Source organism: Oncorhynchus clarkii, chromosome 3 (genome assembly GCF_045791955.1).
Source record: "Oncorhynchus clarkii lewisi isolate Uvic-CL-2024 chromosome 3, UVic_Ocla_1.0, whole genome shotgun sequence".
Taxonomy (NCBI): Eukaryota; Metazoa; Chordata; class Actinopteri; order Salmoniformes; family Salmonidae; genus Oncorhynchus; species Oncorhynchus clarkii.
The window spans coordinates 58,588,829-58,615,538 of record NC_092149.1 but is presented as its reverse complement, the minus strand read 5'-3'; the positions used below and the strand labels follow the sequence as shown (position 1 = coordinate 58,615,538).

Below are 26,710 nucleotides of genomic sequence, written 5' to 3'. Positions count from 1 at the left end.
TAATCAGCCACAATGATAATGACTCTTTTGTTAGTTTTTTACTATGGACATTTGCTAGCTTCTTTACACCTCTGTACACATCTTGCTTGTCCTCTCCTCTGAGAGCATGGTAGGTAATACCGACAAATAGAGGGCGCTGTTCACGTGGTAATGTTGACGTCTCCACGAGGGAGAAAGGGGCGGACCACTACTTCGTCAAATGACAGAGGCAGCGGATTGGTTTAGCGCCTCGTATATAAACCCCCTGTGTTCGTCGCTTTGCACGATCAACAGTAGTTTACAGAGTAGTTTACCGGTGTGTATAGGACGTTGCTGACAATATCAACAGTAGTTTACTGGTGAATGGGGGACGCAGCTAACAATATCACAGGACAGTAGTGATTGTTATGGGGATCTGATTTTGGTGCGGAGCTTATCTATAGACATTTAGAAAAATCGATGAAGGATACAGGATCTGTTCAAAAGCTTTCACCGAAATCCGAGATGGATCCTAACCAGAGCGTGAAGTGTAAAATCGTTGTCGTTGGGGACAGCCAGTGTGGAAAAACTGCTCTACTTCACGTCTTTGCAAAAGATTGCTTTCCAGAGGTAGGACTGTTGTATGTCGTTTGGATGAGTTAACTCATTTGCGTGTTTTGTGCCGTTTACGAGTCGTTACCCGAGGGGTAGTGTTGGAAAATGATATCTTCTGAACTTTGGTGCACTTTTACACACAGACCAAGTGATTCAAATTGACTGCTTGCAGAGTTACAGATTAAATTACAATGGATAATGTGTTTTTGAGTACAGCTCATCTTGGTGTACTGGATAACGTGTATGATCAACGTAATGATGCATTGCAAATTCTTTATTTTATAGAACTATGTCCCAACTGTGTTTGAGAACTACACAGCCAGTTTTGAAATCGACACGCAAAGAATAGAACTCAGTCTCTGGGACACTTCAGGTGAGAACTTTTTGAATGATACTATTTTAATGTCTATTTAATCTCTACAGCATTCTATCCTGAACAAAAATATAAAGGCAACCACTTCAACGATTTTACTCACTTACAGTTCATATGAGGAAATCGGTCAATTAAAATAAGTATATTTGGCCCTAATCTATGGATTTCACATGACTGGGAATAGATGCATTTGTTGGTTAAATGTCTACAAAAAAAATGTGTCTTCACAATGGGCCTCCAGATTTCTTCGTGGTGTTTTTGTGAATTCATATTGCCAATAGTTCAAATGCAATTGTGTTTAACTTATGCCTGCCCATACCATAAACCCACAGCCACCATGGGGCACTCTGTTCACAATGTTGACATCAACAAGCCATACACATTTAACTAGGCAAGTCAGTTAAGAACAAGTTCTTGTTTAGAATGAATGCCTAACCTGGACGATTGTGCACCGCCCGTTGGGATTCCCAATCACGTCTGGATGTGATACAGCTTGGATTCAAACCAGGGACTGTAGTGACACCCCTTGCACTGAGATGCAGTGCCTTAGACTGCTGCACCACTTGGGAGCCCAAATGGTCTGCGGTTGTGAAGGCAGTTGGCTGTACTGACAAATTCTCTAAAATGACATTGGAAGCGGCTTATGGTAGAGGAATACAAATTGAATTATCTGGCAACATCTCAGGTGGACATTCCTGCAGTCAGCATGCCTGCAGTCAGCAATTGCACACTCCCTCAACTTGAGATCTGAAGCGTTGACATTTTAGTGGCCTTTTATTGTCCTAAGCACAAGGTGCACCTGTATAAGATCAAACTCTTTCGTCAGCTTCTTGATATGCCACCTGTAAGGTTGCTGGATTATCTTGGCAAAGGAGAAATGCTTACTAACAGGGATGTAAACAAATGTATAATTTGTTGAAAAAGCATTTTGTGCATATGGAGAACTTCTTGGATCTTTTATTTCAGCTCATGAAACATGAGACCAACACTTTGCATGTTGCGTTTTATACTTTTGTTTGGTGTACATAGACATAAGAGCCTACTAATACTGCACTACAGGGCACGAGCCCGAATATGGACTGGCACGGTTGAATGTGATCGTTGCTATGAATTAGAGTAAACATTTCTTCACCACATTTAAAAGCTTGTGAAAAATCAGACTGTGCCTAGCTTAATCTTAATTTGACTGGTCATCAATACATTAAACTAGCCCAGTAGGTGGCAAGGAATATCCAGACTGCATCCTTGGAATGTTACGGACCACTCTAGCGTGAGGCTGTATTGAACACATTTAAATTGAAATGACAGAGATTGAATTTCTCTAGTTGGCTTTGAATGACGGAAAGGCCAGGAGTTGAGGTAGTTTGGCTTGGGAATGCAGTGGAGGGGGCATTGTTACAGCCAATAAGAAACCAAGACGAACAGGCCTGGAGCTCTTCATCAGTGCCTCACACCTGTTTTTGACTGTCAGTTCCTCCAAACTTCGCTCCTCCGTAGGTAGGGTACTGGTCTTCAATTGCCGACCATGTAGCACCCACCTGGGTGATGCTAGTGAAAGCGCACAAATTGGCAGTTAAGAACAGTCCCTGAGCCTCAACAGCCATCTCTGGACACTGCATGCAGTCCTTGTTGTATTTATTCCGAACAGTTTAAACTGAAAAAGCATGAGCTGCGTTATTTAAATCCAAACAGTCGTCTAGCTAGCTATAATGTGTAAGCCAAAAATAGACTTTCCATCACAATTCTTAATCTGAGCGTCAAGACCACTATGTGAGTGATCAAACCCCAGAGCAATAAAATGCCAAAAAGGTAATAAACAATGCTTAACACTTCAAAATAACAGTCTGCAATATTTACAGAGCTCTCTTGGTGACCTTGTGGTGCCATGGCAACCACTGATTCAGTGTGCCGTGTCCACATCCTCTCTCTCCACTCAGAGATGCGTAACAGATGAAGGCTTTTGGTGCACTCAGTGGAGGCACCAGCTAAGAAAAGATGATGAAATGGTTATTAAATAAACACTTTCAAAATGTATATGTAACATCTTTTTTTTCTTTTATAAAATCATAATTTAGAGACTTGACTGCAGTAGCGGTGCATGGGTAAATTAACTGGGGAAGCCAAAAAAGCCATATTACAACCTGTTTTGTGATAATTGCATTGCTTGCTCCATGACCTGTTAGTTCATATGCCATGTGACTATAGGCCTAAAGGCCGAGACCCTAAGACAGTGGCAGAATAAATTCAAACTTTTGCTTTATCACGACTGGAGAGCGACTGTGACCTACAGCATGGTCAAGCCTGTTATTGTTTCAGACATTTGCGGACCACTAAACAATTATTGATTTAGAACCACAGTTGCAAAGAAAATATGAGCTGCCTCCACTATTCCAGCACCCTTTCAACTTCAACATCATCACTCATGTTTAGTCTAATACAGTGACAACTAAAAGATGCCAAAATAATTGTCCAATCAACGTAAGCTAAATGTGGCTTTCCATGGTTTTGATTTCTCTGTGTGCATGTGTTCCTGCAAGTAGAAAAAACATGCAGCCTCACCCTACTTGTAGAGAAACGCCAATGCCGTCCTCTTTAATGTTGAGGAAACGGTCTGTCACACAGTACACGCTTTCATTTTTTTTGTTGTCCTAGGCTACCTGGCTAAAATGCTTGCTCGCTAGCCTAATTTCCATTTAATGGGCAACGTTACCTGGATAACATTAGCCTTCTACATCTAGGTACAGTGCCTTCAAAGTATTATGTCCCCTTGACTTTTTCCACATTTGGTTACATTACAGCCTTATTTTTATTTTTATTTTTTTTTCTCAGCCATCTACACACAATACCCCATAATGACAAAGCGAAAACCGGTATTTGTGTGGAGCTCATTCCTCATTTACATAAGTGATCAGACCCTTTGCTATAATACTTCAAATTGAGATGCGGTGCATCCTGTTTCTATTGATCATCCTTGATGTTTCTTCAACTTGAATGAAGTCCACCTTTGCTAAATTCAATTGATTGGACATGAGTTGGAAAGGCGCACATGTCTATATAAGGTCTCAGTTGACAGTGCAGGTCAGAGCAAAAAAAAAAGCCATAAGGTCTAAGGAATTGTCTGTAGAGCTCCGAGACAAGATTGTGTTGAGGCACAGATCTGGAGAAGGGACTTAAAGGATTCTGACCATGAAACAAGATTGAACTCTTTAGCATGAATGCCAATTGTCACATCTGGAGGAAGCCTGGCATCATCCCTACGGTTAAGCGTGGTGGCAGCATGCTGTAGGGATATTTTTTTTTTTTTGTGGCCGGGACTGGGAGACTAGTCCGGATTGAAGGAAAGATGAACGGCGCAAAGTACAGAGGGATCCTTGATGAAAACCTGCTCCAGAGTGTTCAGGACCTCACTGGGGTGACGGTTCACCTTCCAACAGGACAATGATCCTAAGCACACAAACAAGGCAGGATTGGCTTCGGGACAAGTCTGAATGTCCTTGAGTGGCCCAGCCAGAGCCAGAACTCGATCGAACATCTCTGGAGAAACCTTAAAATGGCTGTGTTGCTACACTCCCCATCCAACCTGACAGCTTGAGAGGATCTGCAAAGAAAGGGAGAAACCCCCCAAATACCCATATACCAAGCTTGTGACATGCCCAAGAACATTCAAGGCTGTAACTGCTGCCAAAGGTGTTTCAACTGAGTAAAGGGTCTGAATACTTGTGTAGCTTATAAATTTTTGCAAGTGTATTAAAAAAATACAAACGCCAGTTTGCTTTGTCATTATGGGGGTATTGTGTGTAGATGGGGGGGGGGGGCTACTTAATCAATTTTAGAATAAGTCTGTAATGTAACAATGTTGCCGTCAAGGTCTGAATACACTCTGAATGGACTGTACATGTTAAACTTCCATCCTCTCAGGCCAAGGGCATAATGTATGAATTAATGGTTGGCTCAGAATCACCATTTTATAATCATTGGCCAGTACAGAGAATTAAATCCCTATCTCCATCCATAGCTAATTTAGGAAAGGGTGAATTTTATCTAGCTAGCCACCGGAGGACAACACAACCAGATGCAACAATTCAAGTGTCTGTCGCAGTGACGCCAAATCCAAACTGGCTTCCCTTTATTGTTATGTTTTTTTATTTTTCTGTTTTTATACTTTATTTTTTTATTTTATCAAGGGAGGCCAAATGCTCATTGGCTTCCCTTGTGTCCAATGCTACAGGTGTCAACAATGTCACTCTTTTGGACCAGACCGCATCAGATGGCCGACACGTACAGAGGGGAGCTGTTTCGCTTGCTCTGACGCTTTCTCCGGTGACATGCATTCAGCCTGGCTTCCATGAATACATGCCACTGCTGGACTGTCAGCAACACTTCAAATTAAACACACCTTCCCCAGTTAAAATACTGTTTTTCCTGAGTATATAAAGGCTGACACATTGCTTACGTTACATTTCTTGGTACAAAATCTAGTGGTCCCTGGGGTATCTAACCCAGCCGCAGATCAGAAGGTAATTACCTCCTATACAACAGCCTCGCAGTCTTCCAGCCTGGCTGGATGATTGGGCTGTTGTAGAGGGGTACTACAGCTGCACCATTGAGAGCATTTTGACTGGCTGCATCACTGCTTGGTATGACAACTGCTTGACATCTGACTGCGAAGCACTATGTACAGCCCAGTACATCACTGGTGCCAAGCTTGCCATCAGGACCTCTATCAGATGTTAGAGGGAGGCCTTAGAAATGGTCAAATACTCCAGCTTCCCAAGTCAGACTGTTCTCAAATACTGCACAGCAAGCGGTACCATGCAAGTCAGGAACCAAAAGGACCCTGAACAGCTTCAACACCCAAGCCATGAGACTGCTGAATAGTTCACCAAATAGCTACCTGGACTATTTGCAGAAACTTTTTTTAAATCCTCATGTGCTGCTTCTACTATTTATCGATCACATCAATGTGGCCTTTGATACACCAGGGAATGTTTGTTTTACAAAATTATAGAAAATCTTTATTTTTAGCAGAAACTACAATGAGGAATGTTTCTGTCCAGCATTACAGGTGGCCTGATATTTATTATTCTGTCGTTGGTGTTGCATTAGTGCCCCAGTAGTTTTTATTGTTGGGACATATCGCAGGGCTGCAGACCTTTTGAAGAAAGCTTGGCGTGAGATTTGCTATGTGAATTTCATTGCCTTCTGGCACAACCCCTAGAAGGGGAAATTTGGGGTCCTCCTCCAGGAAAATGTTACTTTAAAAAAAAAAAATGTGGTAACAGGACAGACAGCTGATCATCCTCGCAGTGGCAGACCATGTATAACAACACCTGCATAGGATCGGCACATCCGAACGTCACACCTGCGGGACCGGTACAGGATGGCAACAACTGGCCAAGTTACACCAGGAACACACAGACTGTCTGCAATAGGCTGAGCGAGGCTGGACTGAGTGTTTGTAGGTCTCTTGTCTGGTGAGGACCTGCCTTACATCACCGGCAACAGCGTCTCCTATGGGAACAAACCCACTGTCTCTAGACCAGACAGGACTGGCAAAAAGTGCTCTCCACTGACAAGTTGCGGTTTGTCTCACCAGGGCTGATGGTCGGATATGTGTTTATCGTCGAAGGAATGCGCGTTACACCGAGGCCTGTACTCTGGAACGGGATTGATTTGGGGGTGGAGGGTCTGTCATTAGTCAGGGGCAGTGTGTCGCAGCATCGGACTGCGCTTGTTGGCATTGCAGGCAATCTCAATGATATGCGATAGAGTAGACATCCTCTTCCCTCATGTGGTTCCCTTCCTGCAGTCTCATCCTGACATGACCCTCCAGCATGACAATGCCACCAGCCATACTGCTCGTTCTGTGCGTGATTTTCTGCAAGACCAGAATGTCAGTGTTCTGCCATGGCCAGTGACGAGCCCGGGTCTCAATCCCTTTGAGTTCGTCTGGGACCTGTTGGCTCGGTGGTTGAGGGCTAGGACCATTTCCCCCCCCCCCCCCCCCCCCCCCCCCCCCCAGAAATGTCAGGGAACTTGCAGGTGCCTTGGTGGAGGACGGGGGTAACATCTCACAGCAAGAACTGGCAAATCTGGTGCAGTCTGAGGTGATGCACTGCAGTACTTAATGCAGCTGGTGGCCACACCAGATACGGACTTCATTTTGATCCCCCTCCTTTGTTCAGGGACACGTGACCAACAGAAATGGAATAATGCCTGTGTAACTTGTTCAGTTTGTCTCAGTTGAATCTTGTATGAACATAATTATTTACACAGGTTAAAAATAAATGCAGTTGACAGTGGGGACGATCCTTGCCGTCATCTTACCCAACATGGATAATGTGATGTTTGAGTTGTGATTTCCCCCCCACAACAGTTCTGCCTAGACTGTGCATAATACTAAAATGTCAAAATTAAACTGACTCATTTTAATATCCAATGCTTTATTTGTATCACTTATTTAAAACTGTCCATGAATGGCTGCAAAATACATAGCCTCTTATAAATAATTTTAAGACACCAGATTTCAAATATGTGATTTGTACTTGGAAGTGTAATAATAAAATACGTGGGGAATAACAGTTCTTGCGAACAAGCACACTCATTACCCTATTTTTTAGCCCATTTAATAATTAGAATTGTTCCACTGATCAGACTAAAAGTAAATAGGTCAGGTCTGCCCCTACACCCTAACCAAATCATTTTTCTATTTGTCCCCACTATAATTTATTTATTTATTTGCGTTCGCAATCTGTTTTGACAATTTATTTTCGTAGTTACAAATCAGGTGACCCTACCAAGCTTCCCTGCTTGGAACTAGTAGGTTTTTCTGCTGCCTTCATTGTCACAGCCTAAATGCCAATCCCCAAAAGAGGGGACTAATGCAAGTGTGGATTAAATTGACTTTAGTGCAATGCTGACAAAAGGCTGCATTCTGCAATGGGAAGAGTAATAGCAACCTAATTTTGTTGACAACATTGTACATTAAACTGCTCTAACCATGCTGCTCTTTAGTTTCATAAACTCTCAAGAGGCGTTTCTTTAAAACATGCTTCCAATCCTCTTGATTCCTTACATAACTAAACCAATTATGCTTCAATGTGTCATGATTCAGTGCTGTGGCAAGACAGGACAATGATAGTGGTTTCAACCGGGAGATTAAATTACGGATACGCATTTCAAATACATTTGGAGCACAGTTAAAGTTAACATGCTGGCATTCTAATGGACTAATTAAACAGTATTTTTCATTGTCTCACAGCCAATGCGTGAGTTGGCAGCTCTGCATCACCTGGGTCGTCACTATACTGTATATCAATGGCTCTGGGCCTAGCTATTAGTATGTAGCGCAGATGGTTGTGCAGGTTTCTCCCCACTGTCTGGGTTGTCTAGCAGCCTCCGGCTCACCCCTACACTGTTCCAACCTGTACATATTGAATTGGGTCATGTTTGATATGAACCTATCTTCTCACCCTGTGCTATGAATGTGACTAGAGCCCTACAGTGGATGTGTCCATAAGACCTAGCGGTCAAACACGGAAATTGTTCCAATTGTTTTTCCACCATTTTTATCAGTTTATCAAATAAGGGCTGTGTTTTGTGTGTTTACCCTAGTGAGACGTTTTGACTTTTTATGAATATATTTGGCTCTGTTTAATCTCAGATTCAGAAATGCTAATTAGCATCAAAGTACAGGTCATGCCAGACTACAAATCCCTGCAAGCTCCTGCACGGCTTCTCTAGCTTTGCTGTCAACTAGCTCGCTACCTTGATCCAAAACGAAATATGTATTGAAAAAATGTAACTGTTCCGTATTTATTTAACGCTTGTTTTTATGCATTTGGTTTTGTACAGAGTACTATCCTAGTATCTGTCAGATATTTAGAATGTGCCATGAATACGAGGCTAGTTCTTGCAAGGAAGCTAGCTACCTACGTAGATATTAGAAACCTACCCTTACTTTTTACCAGATCCTCTTCTGTTTCAGCCAGTGGAGGTCTATTTAATCCCTTATTTCTGCCAACTATATGAACAAGGTGAAGTCGATTTCAATTAATCAGAATGCAGTACTGTATTCAAGCAATTCAGAACTCACTTTGACATGTTCAAAGCCAGATTATGGATACATTCTGCAATGAGTTAATCATGAACATGCATATTTATTTGACAAATACACCTGGTCATCCATCAATCACGTCAAACACCTGAACTCCAACATTTACATTGTTTGCTAGTTTGACGTCTTTAAAACGATGCATACACAACATAAACATCTGCATTTCAAGTAAACATTATTTTATCAATGCCATTAACCTGGGACATCGCAGAGCACCATATGAACCATTATTTCTCTGAGGGCAGAATTCCATTTTAGGAATTAGACCAGCAATAACACAATGTAGAACAGCATATTGTGATTTTGGGTGGGTGAGTTAAATGGCAACAGGATGCGTAAGGTAGGTTTTTATATAAAATACTAGGTAAACTCCAGCAGAATGAGACTCAAATCAAGGAAGCCATGCCTAAAAGCAGCTATATCAGCACCCTTTTCAATGTAACAGGTCCATGTTGCTGCTGCATTCAGTCTGAACCCGAATAGGGACAGCATTACAATGGGGGGGGGGGGGGAAAGCTCAACATAGCAGCATAGGGAAAATGGGTGAAGGTAGGTTTTATAGAGAAGATGGCGAGTTCCAAAGTGTCTGAAATTAGTGTGGAATAAGTGGTAAGCTAGAGCTGGTTGTCCATGGAATAAACATAAAATTGGATGCTAGTGTGCTTCTGCACCTACTTTAGGATGTTACAAATATCCAGCCCATGTCCAGTCATTCTCGGCGTGTGTCCCTTGACATCATTCCATCTCAGTTCAAATTCATTCAAATTGTGCTCATCCTGTGTCTGAATCACAACATTTTAAGACTGGGCAATCACAGTATTTCCACAATTCTGAGCCATAAACAAAACTTAAGCATTGAGGACAGCTTTTATTCATATTTTTTGGATAACGTGGTGGTTTACACCGTTTACTGTGAATGATGGAAGTATCCTACCCCAGCTGTAGGTCCATTTGTGTGTGTGTGTGTGTGGTCACTTAGGCCTGCACATCAACCAGTACTGGGACCAGTAGAGACTTGGGGTGCTTTTTCTCAAAGTGCTGCTTGAATGTCTTCGGGTCTGCATCTATAATGGTTAAGTACCTAATGGCGGAAGATGATCTGTGGCTTAGATATACATATTTGACATAAGTTGACATATTATAAACTAAGCAATGCGATGCCACAAACTACTACACACACACACACAACCAAAGGTATGTGGACACCTGCTCGTCGAACATCTCAATCCAAAGTCATGGAAGTCAATAAAGTCGTTTATTAAGTTGGTCTCCTCCCTTCGCTGTAACCGCCTCTACTTTTCTGAGAAGGCTTTCCACTAAATATTGGAACATTGCTGCAGGGAATTGCCTCCATTCAGCCACAAGCATTAGTGAGGTCAGGCACTGATGCTGGGCGATTAGGCATGGCTCGCAGTCGGCGTTCCAATTCATCCCAGAGGTGTTCGATGGGGTTGAAGTCCGGGCTCTGTGCAGGCCAGTCAAGTTCGTTCTGTATGGACCTTGCTTTGTGCACAGGGGCATTGTCATGCTGAAACAGGAAAGGGCCTTTGCTAAACGGTTGCCACAAAGATGGAACCACAGAATTGTCTAGAATGTATGCTGTATCATTAAAATTTCACTTCACTTGAACTAAGGGGCCAAGCCCAAACCATGAAACAGCCCCCATTATTCCACCTATCTTCCATCAACCTTTACAGTTGGCACAATGCATTGGGGTAGGTAGTGTTCTCCTGGCATCCACCAAACCCAGATTTGTTCAGACTGCCAGATGATGAAGCGTGAGTCATCATGATTTCCACTGCTCCAATAGTGGTGTCCTTTACACCACTCCAGCTGACGCTTGGCATTGCGCATGGTGGCGTTAGGCTATTGCGGCTGCTCGGTCATGGAAACCCATTTCATGAAACTCCCGACGAACAATTCTTGTGCTGACGTGGCTTCGAGGAAGTTTGGCTTCGAGGACAGATTTTTATACGCTTCAGAACTCTGGTCTCGTTCTGTGAGCATGTGGCCTACCACTCTGAGGCTGAGCCGTTGTTGCTCCTAGACATTTCCACTTCACAATGACAGCACTTAGTTGATCATGCAGCTCTAGCAGGGCAGAAATTTGATGCGCTGACTTGTTGGAAAGCTAACATCCTATGACGGCGCCACATTGAAAGTCACTGAGCTCTTCAATAAGGCCATTCTACTGCCAATGTTTGTCTATGGAGACTGCATGGCTGTGTGCTTAGGGTTGTTATCCTGTTGAAGTTGAATCTTAGCCCCTGTCGGAGTAACCTGCTCCAGAGGACTCCGGACTCATCAAGGATCTCTCTATATTTCGTTCATTTTTCCCTCATTCCTGAAAAACATCCCCACAGCATGATGCTGCCGCCACCATGCTTCACCGAAGGGATAGTGCAGGTTTCCTCAAGATGTGACGCTTGGTATTCAGGCCAAAGAGTTCAATCTTGGTAACATCAGACCAGAATCTATATTTTTTTCTCATGGTCAGAGAGCCCATTCGGTGCCTCTTGACAGCCTTTGAGTTTGCCATGTGGCTTCTGTCTGGCTACTCTTCCATAAAGGCCTGATTGGTGGCGTGCTGCAGAGATGTTGTCCTTCTGGAAGGTTCTCCATCTCCACAGAGGAGCTCTGTCAGTGACCACTGGGTTCTTGGGGAAGAAGGGCCTTGGTCAGAGAGGTGACCAAGGCCCTTCTTCCCCGATTTCTCAGTTTGGCTGGGCGGCCAGCTCTAGGAAGAGTAATGGTGGTTCCAAGCTTCTTATGGAGGCCACTGTGTTCTTGGGGACCTTCAATGCTGCAGAAATGTTTTCTGTGCCTTGCCACAATCCTGTCTCTGGTTTTTCTCTGACATGCACCTTCAAATGTGGGGCCTTATTTAGACGTGTGCCTTTCCAAATCATGTCCAATCAATTGAATTTTAGTTCAATTTCGAGTCTCATAGCAAAGGGTTTGGATACTTATTTACATAAGATTTTTTCCGTTTTAATTTCCAAAAATGTCTAAACCGGGGGGGAATAAGGCTGTAACAAAATGAGTCAAGGGGTCTGAATACTTTCCGAATGCACAGTTTGTCTTTTCCAGACATTCTGAAGGGTAAAAATATGTTTTTAAAATGTATATTTTCCAGGACACTGAAATACCATATTTTCCCAACATTGAAATCGGGTTCTGAATGTGAAAATACTTCTGTTTGGGTCAAGGCTGGACTGGAAAAAATCTGAACCGTACGTAGACTATGATTTGGTCTGGTCCGGACCAAAAACCAATGTCCGTTGATGTGGAAATCAGGGGTGGTCCGAACTGCACCAAAAAGGCATCTGTCGTTCCGGGCTTACTGAGGTGTTGCCTGAAGTTTAATTTTATGAATGCCCATCTGTGGTCAGCCTGCAGTTTTATAAAACACTCAACAAACATCTGGACAGGACCAAAAAGATTGAAACCACTTAACATGAGGTGCAACTCCTGGACAACACTCGTGATTATCCATTTTACTTTGACCTGTCCTGTTTTTAGGTTAACATGAGAGCATTTTATTTATTGGGCACCTTTTTAGGTTAGTCTAGTTTACTGCTCAATGTAAAGTGTCAGTCTCATTACATTGTCATTTATCTCCAGCCTGTAGGCTACATACTCTTTCTACCACATCCTATATTTTCTAGACAATTTACTGCTGTTGGAGAGATGCAGCGACGCAAAATATGTTGCGCCTTTGCCAGTGGTCATTGCTTATCACAGGTTGGCATCAACGCTCTCATAAAAAGCCCTTACAGCCAGCCACTGGTTGGTTGAGTCATTGTTTTGAGCAGAATTGTGATGTTTTATATGTTGGAGGTGCGTTGGTCTGTTTAGCTCAGAAAATGCTGCCCCTTTGTCAGTCTGCCACCATAGGCAGCTGCCTAATGAGTATGCCGGCCATGCACAGGGCAGGTGTGGACCAGCGCTGCCTTGGCTGCAGTCTTCTGGTTCGCAGCTGCGCCCTCCTTAGCAGCTGCCGTCATGGCATCAGTTAAGTTCAACTTCAAATTGAGAGTAGCATGTGTTATCAATACCCCCTCAATTCTCTCATGTGTGCATACTAGAGGTTGACCGATCGTATGATTTTTAGATATCGGTTTATTGGAGGACCAAAAAAAGCCGATACCGATTTAATCGGACTTTACTGAACACTTATACTGAACACTTATTTTATCTTAATATAATACATCAATAAAAAATCTATTTAGCCTCAAATAAATTAAACATGTTCAATTTGGTTTAAGTAATGCAAAAACAGTGTTGGAGAAGAAAGTAAAAATGCAATATGTGCCATGTAGAAAAGCTAACGTTCAAGTTCCTTGCTCAGAACATGAGAACATATGAAAGCTGGTGGTTCCTTTTAACATGAGACTTCAATATTCCCAGCTAAGAGGTTTTAAGTTGTAGTTAATATAGTATTCATAGGACTATTTATCTCTATACCATTTGTATTCCATATACCTTTGACTATTGGATGTTCTTAGGCACTTTTAGTATTGCCAGTGTAACAGTATAGCTTCCATCCCTCTCCTCGCCGCTACCTGGGCTTGAACCAGGAACACATCAACAACTACCCTCGAAGCATCGTTACCCATGCAGAGCAAGGGGAACAACTACTCCAAGTCTCAGAGCGAGTGACGTTTGAAATGCTATTAGCGCGCACCCCACTAACTAGCTAGCCATTTCACTTCGGTTACACCAGCCTAATCTCGGGAGTTGATAGGCTTGAAGTCATAAACAGCGCAATGCTTGAAGCACAGTGAAGAGCTGCTGGCAAACAGGAATACGAGCCTTAAGTCATTAATATGGTAGAATCCGGAAACTATCATATCGAAAACAATTTTCGTATATACCCTGACTTTGCGTGCAATGAAAGCAAGAGAAGTGACACAATTTCACCTGGTTAATATCGCCTGCTAACCTAGATTTCTTTTAGCTAAATATGCAGGTTTAAAAATATACTTCGGTGTATTGATTTTAAGAAAGGCATGTGGGTAGGTATGGGTAGATACACGTTGGAGCAACGACCGTCCTTTTTCCACAAATGCACACCGCATCGATTATATGCAATGCAGGACACTCTAGATAACTACACATGGTTGTTGATATTACTAGTTTAATGCTAGCTAGCAACTTACCTTTGCTTCTTACTGCATTCGCCTAACAGGTAGGCTCCTCGTGGAGTGTAATGAGGCAGGTGGTTAGAGCGTTGGACTAGTTAACTAAGTTTGCAAGATTGAATCTCCGAGCTGACAAGGTCAGTTAACCCACCGTTCCTAGGCCGTCATTGAAAATAAGTGTGTTCTTTAGACTTGCCTAGTTAAATAATGGTGTAAAAAAAAAAAAAAAAAAATCTGCCAAATCGGTGTAAAAAAAATCTGATTGTTATAAACTTAAAATCGGCCCTAATTAATTGGCCATTCCAATTTAATTGGTCAACCTCTAGTGCATACCGATTACTATAAAACCCACCCTAGCAGGTTGGACTAAATAAGGTTACATAACCTTGCCTATTAGCTATAATAATGTGCTTGTACAGAGGGTGACAGCAAACCTATCAATGTTCTCCCGCAGTAATGTAAGCACACTTGACTCAAGAGGATGCTAATCAGTCCATCTCTGAAACCTCTTAAAGCCAGACTAAAATAATACAGCTAGGGTAGCTACAAGTCAAGTAGTACTTGAAGTAGGCTACCTACCCCTCACCAACAGACACATTATCAAGAATGCCAAGCCCTAGCTTCACCATCTGTTAGCTAGCTAGTTAACGAGCAAGCTACAATGGTTACCCCTTTAAAAGTTGAGAGCTTACACCGGGACTTAGTGGTACCCAGTGTCACGGCTTCATTGCTTCAGAGCACCACAAGGGGAGGTTAGAGCTCTCATGCATTTGGGTCCCAAGGTTTTTTTGACAATCATATTGAGTTGTTCCAATGATGACTTTGACGCGGAGCCACCTCTCCCTTGTGGCTTTCTTCAGCAAAGATGGCTGACAAAACATTACGGGGAGGCAAATGTAAGTAGTTATATCGAGTCAAGCAAAAAATGTGTTAATGTGGAGGCAAGCGATTGTGCATATTGTCAGTTAATTTACGGGGGAAAATAAGTAATCTGTCATATCCAATACCATGTGTATCAAACTCCATTCTGTGACTGGTGTCCTGTGTCTGAATGTATGTATTAATATGATACACCTCAACAGTGTACTGCTCCTGGGACATCAATGATTACGCATTGTAACTATGCAATAGACTAGAAACATGATTTGTAATTCATATATGTATGTGTATCAACAGTACATCCTGCCAGCACGCCCACAAGTGTCCTGAATGACGTGAGGAATGAGATGGGTGTAACAATCCAGGCTATTTGCTCTGAGACCTGCATAATAATGTAATGAAACAAGCAGGGAGCAGGTTTTAACCAGCGGTTGATTAATCTATGCCTAATGATGTTTAAATACTGGTATGGTAGCCTACTGTACCTGTTAATTTTCCTGGCCTTTCGAGTTCGGTGGACAAAGGGCTGGACAACGAAAAAACGCATGGTTGCCAAGAAGGCTATTAGTTAAGCTAGATTCTTAACATGTGTGTTGGAGTCACTTTTAATTCTTAATTGATCTACCGTTTCTATCATAGGCCATTGTAATGGATGGGGGCTCAGGGCGGTACCATTCTGCTCATCTGAAGAAGGCGCTCATGGGTGAGATTCAAACTTTGAAGATCGTGTCATTGAAAGCTGAAAGATAAACATTCTCTGAGGTCAGAGATACGGGCGACAGGTGATGCATTGGTCCAGATCCAGGCGGTATTGGCGGAGAGTCACTCCTCATTAGCTGAGAGTCAGGTGACGGAAGTGTTGAAAAGAGTGAGGAAGGAAATGGCGTCACAATCCATGCCAGGCACACCTGTGAGCTCTGGAACTCCACCTCCGACAGGCAGTCAACCTGCGTGGTGGGTTTGTCAGGTCGTTGGTTCACCCTGACATTTCCATTCCTCTTCTGACAACAGAACTTGACCAACTGCACAGCAAGGGCTGCCCGGACCGTTATCCTGTTCTGCTATTCCAAGGATGTGTAACCGAAGAGGTACCACGAGTGGGCTCGGAATACAAACTGGGATGGATTCCGAGGCAAATGTGGCTTACCAGTGAACCTCCGGGTGTTCATCATTAATACTGTGTCTCAGACGTTTCCGTCCATGCAACCTGAAAAAGCATTAAAGACCGCGTTAATGAGTACTTGAGGTCACCGAGAAAGTCTGGACGTGGCCTGCTCTCCCTTATGTAAGGAATTAGGCACTTTCCCATGCAGTATGTACTATATGCCATGTTTACTTGTCACTGCACAGTAGCCTAAAAACAAATGCAGGTGGCTTATCTTCTAAATGCTTTATTAATCATATGTAAAAGCATATACTGTACTGCATTTCTTCATCCGCATCTTTATTTCGTTAATAAAATAATGATAAATACACTTTCAAAATGTCCATAACGAATTACTTGTACGCTATGATATTCTTAATGTGTTGACTGAATATAAGCAAGTGATGCCTGCCTTTTTTTGTTGCCCTTTTCATGCTCACTCTAGGTTAAATAAAAACAAATATAACTTTTTTTAATTGACTTAATTTAGAATTATATCAAAGCCACTTATGATCTAAGAATATTTAACGGGAAATGCCCCGTAGAGGATTGGAGGACTCTAAATTAATATCTGTAATTGTTGGGGGAGAGTCACACCATTGAGAAATATTTTTCAATATACTGTAGGCCTACTATAGGCAAAATGAGTCTCACTAGTGTTGAGTAATGTCTACTATAGAATTAGACATTACAACTATGAAATAACGCACATGGAATCACATTCTACAACACCATATTTTCTGTTCCAGTCTAGCAAACAGAGGGTTTTTCATGGAATAGAAACACCATAATATTAATTAAGCAAGTACCAAGTTTGGACACCTACTCATGCCAGGATTTCTTTTACTATTTTCTACATTAATTATTTTTCTAGGTTAATAGTGAAGACATCACAACTATGAAATAACACATGGAATCGGTGAAGAACAAATTCTTATTTACAAGGACAGCCTTCTCCTTCCTCCCCAACTGGGATTTGAACCCTGGTCTCCCACTTGCCCTGCATTCTGTAGTACCGACATGGCCTGCTCTCCTTTAAGGAATTAGGCACTTTCCCCATGTTTACTACAGTATGTATTGTAAACTGAACAGTAGCCTAATAAACACATTTAGTTAATAAAATAATTATATAAAATACACTTTCAAAATACAGATGTTTTAGTTATGGATCCATAACTAATTACTATGGGAATAAATATCACTGATTTACAGATATTGGAACAAAGCCCATATTTTCCATTTGGTTTTCATGGAATAGAAACGTAATATTATTCTAATGAAGCAAGTATCAGCCAAAAGATTGGACTTCTACTCATTCCAGGATTGATTTATTTTCTACATTGTTGAAAATAGTGAAGACAGCACAACTATGAAATAACACATGCCCTGCATTCTGTAGTACAGACATGGCCTGCTCGCCCTTATGTAAGGAATTAGGCACCGTCCCATGTTTACTAGAATATTTATTGTAAACTGCAAAGTAGCCTTTTAAACACATTTAGCTAATAACGTGATACTCTTTCAAAATGCAGATGTTGATTTAGTTATGGATTCATAAATTACCATGGGAATAAATGGCACTGATTTACAGAAATATTGGAACAAAGTTGTATAATGAAGGCAAATTTAGAATCCTCCAATCCTGTAGCCTACTCCTGGCGTCACGTTGTACAGCGCCAAAGAAAACCAGAGGGTTTCCTTTTTCTCTGAATAGAAACACCATATTAATTAAGCCACATTTCTTAATCAATCCCATACACTTATTACAAAGGTTTTAATTTCTCTGGTATTGCCAATACGGAATACTTTCAAATGCTTCTCTAAGATACCATCTGGTGGTCAAACTAGCATTAACTTGTAGTAATAGATAAAATGGCTGATAATTAAACTACGTGGCGGGGGGCGGCAAGATCGTGCCACTGCCACGGGGCGGCAAGTAGCCTAGTGGTTAGAGCGTTGGACTAGTAACCGAAAGGTTGCAAGATCGAATCCCCAAGCTGACAAGGTAAAAATGTCGTTCTGCCTCTGAACAGGGCAGTTAACCCACTGTTCCCAGGCCGTCATTTAAAATAAGAATTTGTTCTTAACTGACTTGCCTAGTTAAATAAATGTAAAATAAAAATGCTGTGGCAGCATGCAAGGTGTGCCGCTGTATGACAACTTTTAAAGGAGGAACCACTGTAGACTGTTGGTTTATAAAAGCCAAAGAGAACTAAACCCATTTTTAAGAATTTCTCGTGTTTAAATGGCGAGTCATCTAACCAGGCTAATGTTGCGAACATGAGCTCACTAGCTAGATAACAAGCATTTTCAATTTAACTTAGGGTTCTTTCCTTCAATTCTGTAAATTCTTACAAGGAGCCGAGGGAATTTAGCAATTTTAATGTACTTAATTCTGCAAATCTTCCCATGGAGTTGACAATGTTGCAGTGTAAAAATTTCCTGCAATTTGAAGAATGTTATCATGGCTAATTCTGTGTTTTGCTCAAACATAACAATCAATGGGGGCCCCTGGGCATGTGCCCGGTCAATAATTCAGCCATGCCAAAAGTACTTGTAAATTAATTTTGTTTTATTTATTGGTTTAATCCTTTTTAGCTTTTATTTTGGACATTTCTAGTTCTCAAATTGTATCATAAAAAATATATAGGTATATTTGGTTTAAGTTTACACTGAAAGTTTTTCCATGAGTACAGGGGGAACACTTCTTTAGTGCTATGGGTTTTGTTTAGGTGCTCATTACAAACGGTAATTTTTGAAGGTGTCTCCTTAGCCCCCCACAGACATCCACCACATTTTTTCATGTAGATGCCCCTCAGGCTGGTCATTTACTTATTGGTGGATGAGGTCCGAGACAGTGCCTGAGGGGTAGGCAAGGAGAGAGCTGTTGCTCTTTGTTCAGGTAAGGTATAGCAGATAGTGTCTGTCAATGCTCCCACTTGCTTGCAGCTTCTTGAGGTCTCTGAAGAAATGTACCACTTTTTAGGCCTGTCAGTCTTCCTGTCTTAAGTGACTACTTTTTTTTTTATTGTGACTTCATTGTTTTGGTAGTTAAGCCCTTGACTGATGTGGCTGGACTGCCCTCTGCTATAGTGGCACTGGCAGAGCTCATGCATCTCGGTTGAGAGAATTTGAGCTGCATGCCATTCACAAGACTCCATTTTAATCCTCACAAAGACCCCATTGTTCACAATGCAGAGTTATAAAAAAAAAAAAGTAAAGCTTGTTTTGAAAACTGCATTTTGAGCAAAACATTCTCACATTTTGAGTTTGAAACCAGACTGAAGTTGATTCAATGCACCAACAGTTTTTCATCAATGATTTAGTTACGTTTCCATTCTCTCGGATTTGTTTTGAATATGTTAAACAAGGCAGTTCCACGCGGAAGCCAAGAATATGGTGGGGTTCTTTTAGAGGTATTCCCACAGTGAAAGGTGTGCAGCAGCAGTGGTTCTGTTTTGAGCTGGTCCCTGCTCTGTCATCAGGAATGGGTAGAATAAAAATATCCCCTTGTCTCTCTGCTTGTCAGATGCATTGTGGTAGCCTGTCTTTTATGGACTCCACCTGGGATCTCCTTTTAAGCCCTCAGAATGGTTCCATCAGAATGACTCCTTCAGTCTGATAGCGGGGGTGTTTACTCACAGTAGGGGGTAGAGGGATGAGTGTGGGTGTCTGGCTGGCTCTGGGGACTGAACAAGGCCTTAGGGCTGCAGTGAAATGGGGCAAATGAGCTGTCAGTCCATCGGCATGGCTTTCCTTTTCCTGGGCTCTTGTATAACGGTCTGGATCCCCAAAGTGAGTGCTAGTCGATTCCGTAGCAGAATCGTAAAAAAGCAGTACCTTCTTTGGGCTCCTCCCCTTTCCCGGTGTCATCACTACGCTGGTTGTCTGTGTTCAATTGACTGAGGAAAGTCTCCAGGAGGCAATGTGTACTCTTTTGGGCGTCTATTTACTGTTAAATATTTGTCTTCATTCTCTACCTGGTCCCGGTCCCATCGTTCAGTAGGTCAGAATGTTTAAAGCCAGAGAAGGGCCTCCAGTCGTCGCTCAGTTTGTCAGCTTGGTCAGACCGATCCACACAGACCATTTTAAAGTTTTACAAAAGCAAACCTTAATCACTGGACTAGAGCGGCCCACCATGCATAGATCAAACGCATAACAAGAAGATTATGAACCTTGCCCACCAGACATGAGAAATTACATTTGTCTTGTCAGTGCAGATTTGGTCATGGAAACTTGAAAGCAATGGGAGATTGGTAAAACACCACCATATGCTGGCATAGTTCTTAGGCCTACTCAGTACAAACAAGCTCTTCCCTCCGTCTCCAAAATAAGATTTTGGCATTACTTGCTGTTCAGGGAAATGTAAGTTTAAATTGGATGTAACATTCCGGCCATGTGTTTTCCATGGAACATGAGGATGTCATTAGTGTACAAAGTTTTTATTTAATTTTTTTGGTATCAAGTTTAGAATTCATGTTTGAGGGGGAGAAAAGCTGTCAATGCATGAAATGATTTAATCTACATTCCTTTTTCAGAATAAGGCTTCACTCCTACCCCCCCCCCCCCCCATCGCTGGGAACCATTCCTTGAGCTGTCCTCGTTGAATACCGAAATGTCAGTGTAGCTGAAAGAATCTCCCAGACATAATCTGGAGAAGAAAAAAAACAATTCCTGGCATAGCATTCCGAAGGTGGAAGCGCAGATGTTCCGCTGCCAGTCATCAGTCTGCAAATGTGTTGGGTTTCAATGTGATAGTTAGTCAGTACATGCTCTGTGTGCTGTGTGCTTTTCCAAATTCAGTTTGTGAAATCTCATGCATCTTGCCTTTTACATGTCGTTAATCAGATGCATAGTTTACTAGATTAGCATACCACCTCCTTTCTTGACTTTGGCGACTAATCCGGACAATTATATTATACAATTATATATATATTATAATTAAAATGCATGTGGAAAGATGCTTCAAAGACTTGCTAAAAATATATCATTCCAAAATTAGAACTCAAATTAGATTGAATCCAAGCTGCTCCTAATCACAGTTGCCCAGCCGCATACTATGTAGCAAGACAGTCAAGGGATTGACACTGTGTTGGATATGCGATGTACAGCAGTGACCTGGGACTGGAGTGACTAATTAGTTTATTAGAGTAATCGGAGAACCCTTATCTGCTCCATATTACAGATGTCTCCGGTCCTAGTTCTGACTGTGGGTTCTGGGCTGGGTATGAATGGAGGGCAGGGAGTGAGCAGCCCCATGGGCAGTGCAGCTGAAATGATGACACAAGCATAATAATTTATGGATGTGCTGGCTCACAGTGAAATGGTGTTAGGGAGGAATTTTGCTTCCCTGGGTCGTTCTAACATTTACAGTAAAATCTGTTGGGTACTAAATACATTTGAGTTATCTGAGCTAAACTAATGTTAGTTGATGTAAGGAATAATGCAGAGCTGGGATGTGATTTCTTAGTTCTTTATTTGGCCTAATTTGCATATTTTTGACCAGGTTTTTACTATTGTGTTTTTGCAGGATCTCCGTACTATGACAATGTGCGACCGCTCTCCTACCCAGACTCTGATGCAGTCCTCATCTGCTTTGATATCAGCAGACCAGACACCCTGGACAGTGTACTGAAGAAGGTGAGCATTTCATATATCCTGTAAGTTTCTTCTGATTTGCCCCTGAATTATGTGACCTGTCCCACAGGCATTTTCACTCTGTCCCCTTGGACTCTCTTGGAAAAGGCTTGTTTGTGTTGCTGGGTGAAGTGGCTTGTGAAAAACCTCATGGATGAAAATGACTGCGCTGGGCACATGAGTCTGAGAAGTAGTCCAACAGGCCTTGTTCACGTGTGGTATCCCAGGGATGGCTACTCTGTGTCTCGGTGCCCTTTGACCTGTGATGACACAGGGCTCGGTATTGTGCCAGCTGAGAGGAGTTTGGTCCAGTGAGTGGGAGTGATCCCTCCTTTGGAGAGAACATAATCACCAGGCTGGGCCCCAGTATCTGGACCACACACTGATCAAACTGGGCATTGCTGTGGGGGGAAATGAGAGAGCTGGAGGACAGTTGTTCAAGGCACAGAATAAGCCTGGGAATGTGGAAGAGGATGTTTTCCATTACTTAAATTGTGCGATACAGAGCTGGCGCTGTCAGTGACTGTTTTCAAAGGTGACAGCATGACATGAAGAGAATGTGTGGGTGGTTGACTCTCTGGAAAAACTCCAGTGCCCATTAATGCGGCCCTTTTGGCACTTGTCTAACTATTTTGGCCCCAAATCTTAATCTGAGGTCTTGGTGCATAACTTTATTTTATTTTATAGACCTTGCGGAAGTCTAGATTTGCATGCATAGCTCTTATGTTTGGATGCCTGACACTGAATATTAGCCAAACCCGTAAAAGCACATGTGTACTAGAAGTGTTAATGATTTTCTATTTTCTGAATTGTTTTCTCTATAGTGGCGAGTAGAGATCCAGGAGTTTTGTCCCAACACCAAGATTCTGCTGGTGGGATGCAAGTCAGACCTCCGCACAGACCTCACCACACTGGTGGAACTGTCCAATCACAGACAGACACCCGTGTCATATGATCAGGTAGGTGGTACATGCATTTTGCTCGTACTTTAACACTCACTATGATGATGTGGACATAAGTTATTTGAATTATTGGTCTAGTACCATATGCCTTAATGTGGTACCTGTAAACCTCAACAGCTATGAATACCAATAAGACTGATCTACTGGTGTTATTCTCTCTCAGGGCTCCAACATGGCCAAGCAGATCAGTGCTCCCTACATTGAGTGTTCATCCCTGCAGTCTGAGAACAGCGTCAGAGACATCTTCCACGTGGCCACGCTTGCGTGCGTCAACAAGAGCAACAAGAACGTCAAACGCAACAAATCCTCCAGGGGCACCAAGAGGATCTCGCACATGCCCAGTAGGCCCGAACTCACCGCTGTCACATCAGACCTGCGTAAAGACAAGGCCAAGAGCTGTACAATAATGTGATTGGTTGGGGTAGGGAGACTGACTGTGGACTGTGGGAGGAGCAGGCAGGTGATGGGGACTGGACACTTTGCATAGAGCCCCTCCCACTCGACTCACACGCAAAGGAGTGGAGAAGGCGAGTTAGCGCTGCACTTTAAATCAGCTTCTCCACTGGTTTGTATTGACGCAAAATGTACAAACTTACATCAAGCTGCCCTTATTCTGCGCCATAGGAGAAGTTCACCAAGGAGACCTGAAGGAAACCGGACACTGGAGCCCGTCTGAGGCTTCAGAATTGGGTTTTGGTTTATTTTTAAGGCCAAGATGGTCAACAACCCTTTGACATAAACTACAAGAAAGAGATGGAAGACATGCTGACTTCTGTCGGTCCTCTCAAGCTTTCTTTACCCCAGGAAATAATGTTTTTGGTCCAGCAATTACATCATAACCTTTTGGTCTGGGATCTGGACAGGAAAAGAGCTAAAGTGGTATCAGGTTTTAATTTTATCTTCAGAAAGATATGAGAAGTGGTATGGTGGTGGATTCACCACTGAGTGACAAGATTGTTGTTTAGAAGCAAGAGACTGCTGCTGTGTTCTGCTACAGTAAAATGGATCAAGAAGACAAATGGATCTCTTGCACTGGCCCCTGGTTCTGGCACTTACAGACAAAGAAGTTACTAAAGGACAGAAACACTAGTTCGTTCACATTGCCCATCTTCTCCCCCTTTCTCTTTTGTTACTGCCTTTATGAGTTTGCCAAATGGGATGTTTGTTATAAGCTGTTGCACACTGTTATGAAAGATCTGAAAGCCTTTTTACTATGTTTTGCTCCTTTGCATATCGTTCTAGTGCTGTTTTTAAACCTCAGCATAGTCTGAACCCTTTGTTTTGCTGTTTTTATCATTTACAACCAAAAAAGCTTGACAGCGTTGAAATCGCTCACAAAGTAGCTCTCTGGCAACGACTAATGTGATAAGCTGTGTAACGACCATGACCAATGATTTTGAAGGATGTGCTACAGTATCTCTGAGGACATATCCTACACCCCTTCTCTTCTGTCACACTTCTGTCACTGGGATGACTGCTCTCCCTGCTCTTCTCTCCTTGGCATCGCAAGAGTTACGGGCAGCACAGCTGCCCAGTACATGTGGTGCACAGTGCACACCCATGCCAAGTTTAATTAAGGGCTTAAACATGGCCAGTGCTGATCAAACCACTGAGCTTCGGTTATCGGCCCAGAAGACCATTGCACAGATCTTTTCAAGGATGTCCTCGGCTATGCAATGTGAGGATTCTTATCGAACTCCAAGAAGGACAATGGTCTGTGAAGACAAGTCTAGTTATCAATGTTTGCTGGTTCATGACCTGTACAGTGCTGTTATTGATTTGGGGTGGCAGTGGTTAGAGCATTGGACTAGTAACCGAAAGGTTGCAAGGTCAGCTCGGGGATTTGAAAAGGTACAAATCTGTCGTTCTGCCCCTGAACAGGCAGTTAACCCACTGTTCCTAGGCCATCATTGAAAATAATAATTTGTTCTTAACTGACTTGCCTAGTTAAATAAAGGTAAAATAAATACATTTCTGTGTGGAGCGCTAGGGCAGACTACATATTACTCACACTGTTCGTCTCTGGTACAGAGGCACCACATTCGTAGCCTACTCTTGATTCAAATAACTGTTATTTGATAATGAATGTGACCAGCACACTGGGGCAGTAGGCTAAGTCCAATAGCTAAGTAGAACTAGCCCGTAGCTATAGCTCATGGCGGCAGGTAACCTTGCGGTTAAGAGCGTTGGGCCAGTAACCGAAAGGTCGTTGGTTCGACTCCCCAAGGTGGGGAAAAATCTGGCCTTCTGCCCTTGAGCAAGACGGTTAACCATCTGCGCCTGGGGAACAGTTGGGGATGTGGATGTCGATTTAAGGCAGCCGCTCCCCCATACCTCCTCTGAGGGGTTTGGTTAAATGCAGAAGACGCATGATTGTTGAATGCGTTGTTGTGCAACTGAGAGGTATCTCTCCACCAAGCAGTTGCTGTTAAACTAGATTTACATCTTTCACATCTAACAGTTACAATTTCAGTCTTCAGTTGTCTCCGCAGCATAGTAAGTACTTGGGTGTTGTTGGTGTTGAAGTCTGTTGAGCTGATTTCAGAACAGCCCCAAACGGCAGTATATCAGCTAGCGGGTGTAGTCTTAGCTCACAGTATGAAAAAATTGTAAATTAAAGTTCAGAATGTGTTAGCTGTAGAATATCAACCCTTTTTTTTATGTTTAGTCCATTTGTATGTATGATGTTTCGACAGTATTTATTGAAGTTATATATTTGACCTTTTTGAAAATAAAGTTCAATGTACAGTACAACGTCTTGAGACTTAATCTTGACATGGGTATTTTGTCAAACTGTTTGGAATACCACTGTCTGGAAATCGTAGCAGAACACATTATGAACCATTTTTTGTTTTGCTACAACCTACTCAGACTCCTTGCAGTAAAATAATCGCTTGGGATGAATAATATTCAATTAAATGTCTTATCCCTCTGGCACATTAATCTGTGAACATCATGACATGGTAACCACATTTCTATTCCTGACTAGAGGGCTGCTTGATTAAATTAGTGTTTTCTCATCTACATGGCCAGCTTGCATTTTCTCATTGTGCTCAAATCTTTATTCAATACAGTAGGATTGCTTTCACTCACCATGAACAACATGGAGGAAAGACTGTTCCGGTTCGATTGGTCAGGCATTCCACTATGCTGTATCAATCTGCTTCTAGATTGTGTATAATCTTGTAGGTTAGGAGACTATTCAATCAATGTCCCAGCAAACATACACAGAACATGGTTGCCAGGTTCTCAGAATATTATATTTTACTGTGACCATTATCATCTTCTAAATGTAATTTATGGTTAATATCTGACAACTTTCGCTGCAAGTGGACTGAGACGAGAATGCCTGAAATGCATTGTGAATGTGATTTAGACGTTCTACAGAACCGTATAGGAGACAACAGTGGCTGGCTGGCTGCTCAGAGATGGAAACATTTATGCCCCGCTGATCGTTTGTGCGTGTCTCTGAGGAATGCATAGCATCATCCAACTCTTCATGATGGATTACATGCTGATATTGCAGTTGTTTTTTGTTCCCTTTCCTTCCTTTCCTCCCCAGTGAGCAGTTTGTCAGGCAGAACTCCAGGTAAATCTGGGACAAGTATAACAATTTTTTTTTTTTTAAATCAGCAGTCGGAATTAACTGCAGACAATTTGCCACGTGCAGAGTGCATGTATAGTAATTATATCTAGGGGTATTGTCACATCCACTAGTTCCTTAAATTTCACCCTAACCATGATATGCTTTCAATTACAAGTTAAGGTTACAGCTAAACTGGCCCTCTCTACCGACAGCCTCAGTAGTCCCTAAAGGACTAGTCTACCTAGGCAAACAGGTTACCTCCCACAATGTAAATGATGTGTCTTAGGTCTGGGATT

General features: G+C 42.4%; 1 protein-coding gene across 1 annotated transcript; it reads left to right on the top strand.

The window, feature by feature from the left end:
• Nucleotides 1–246: 246 nt before the first annotated feature.
• LOC139400075 (rho-related GTP-binding protein RhoE) lies at nt 247–25,848 on the top strand. Its single transcript, XM_071145126.1, has 5 exons — nt 247–588; nt 859–946; nt 21,760–21,869; nt 22,691–22,825; nt 22,992–25,848. Exons 1-5 carry the CDS (start codon nt 439–441, stop codon nt 23,238–23,240), a joined length of 732 nt encoding a protein of 243 aa, XP_071001227.1. The 5' UTR covers nt 247–438; the 3' UTR covers nt 23,241–25,848.
• Nucleotides 25,849–26,710: the final 862 nt, after the last annotated feature.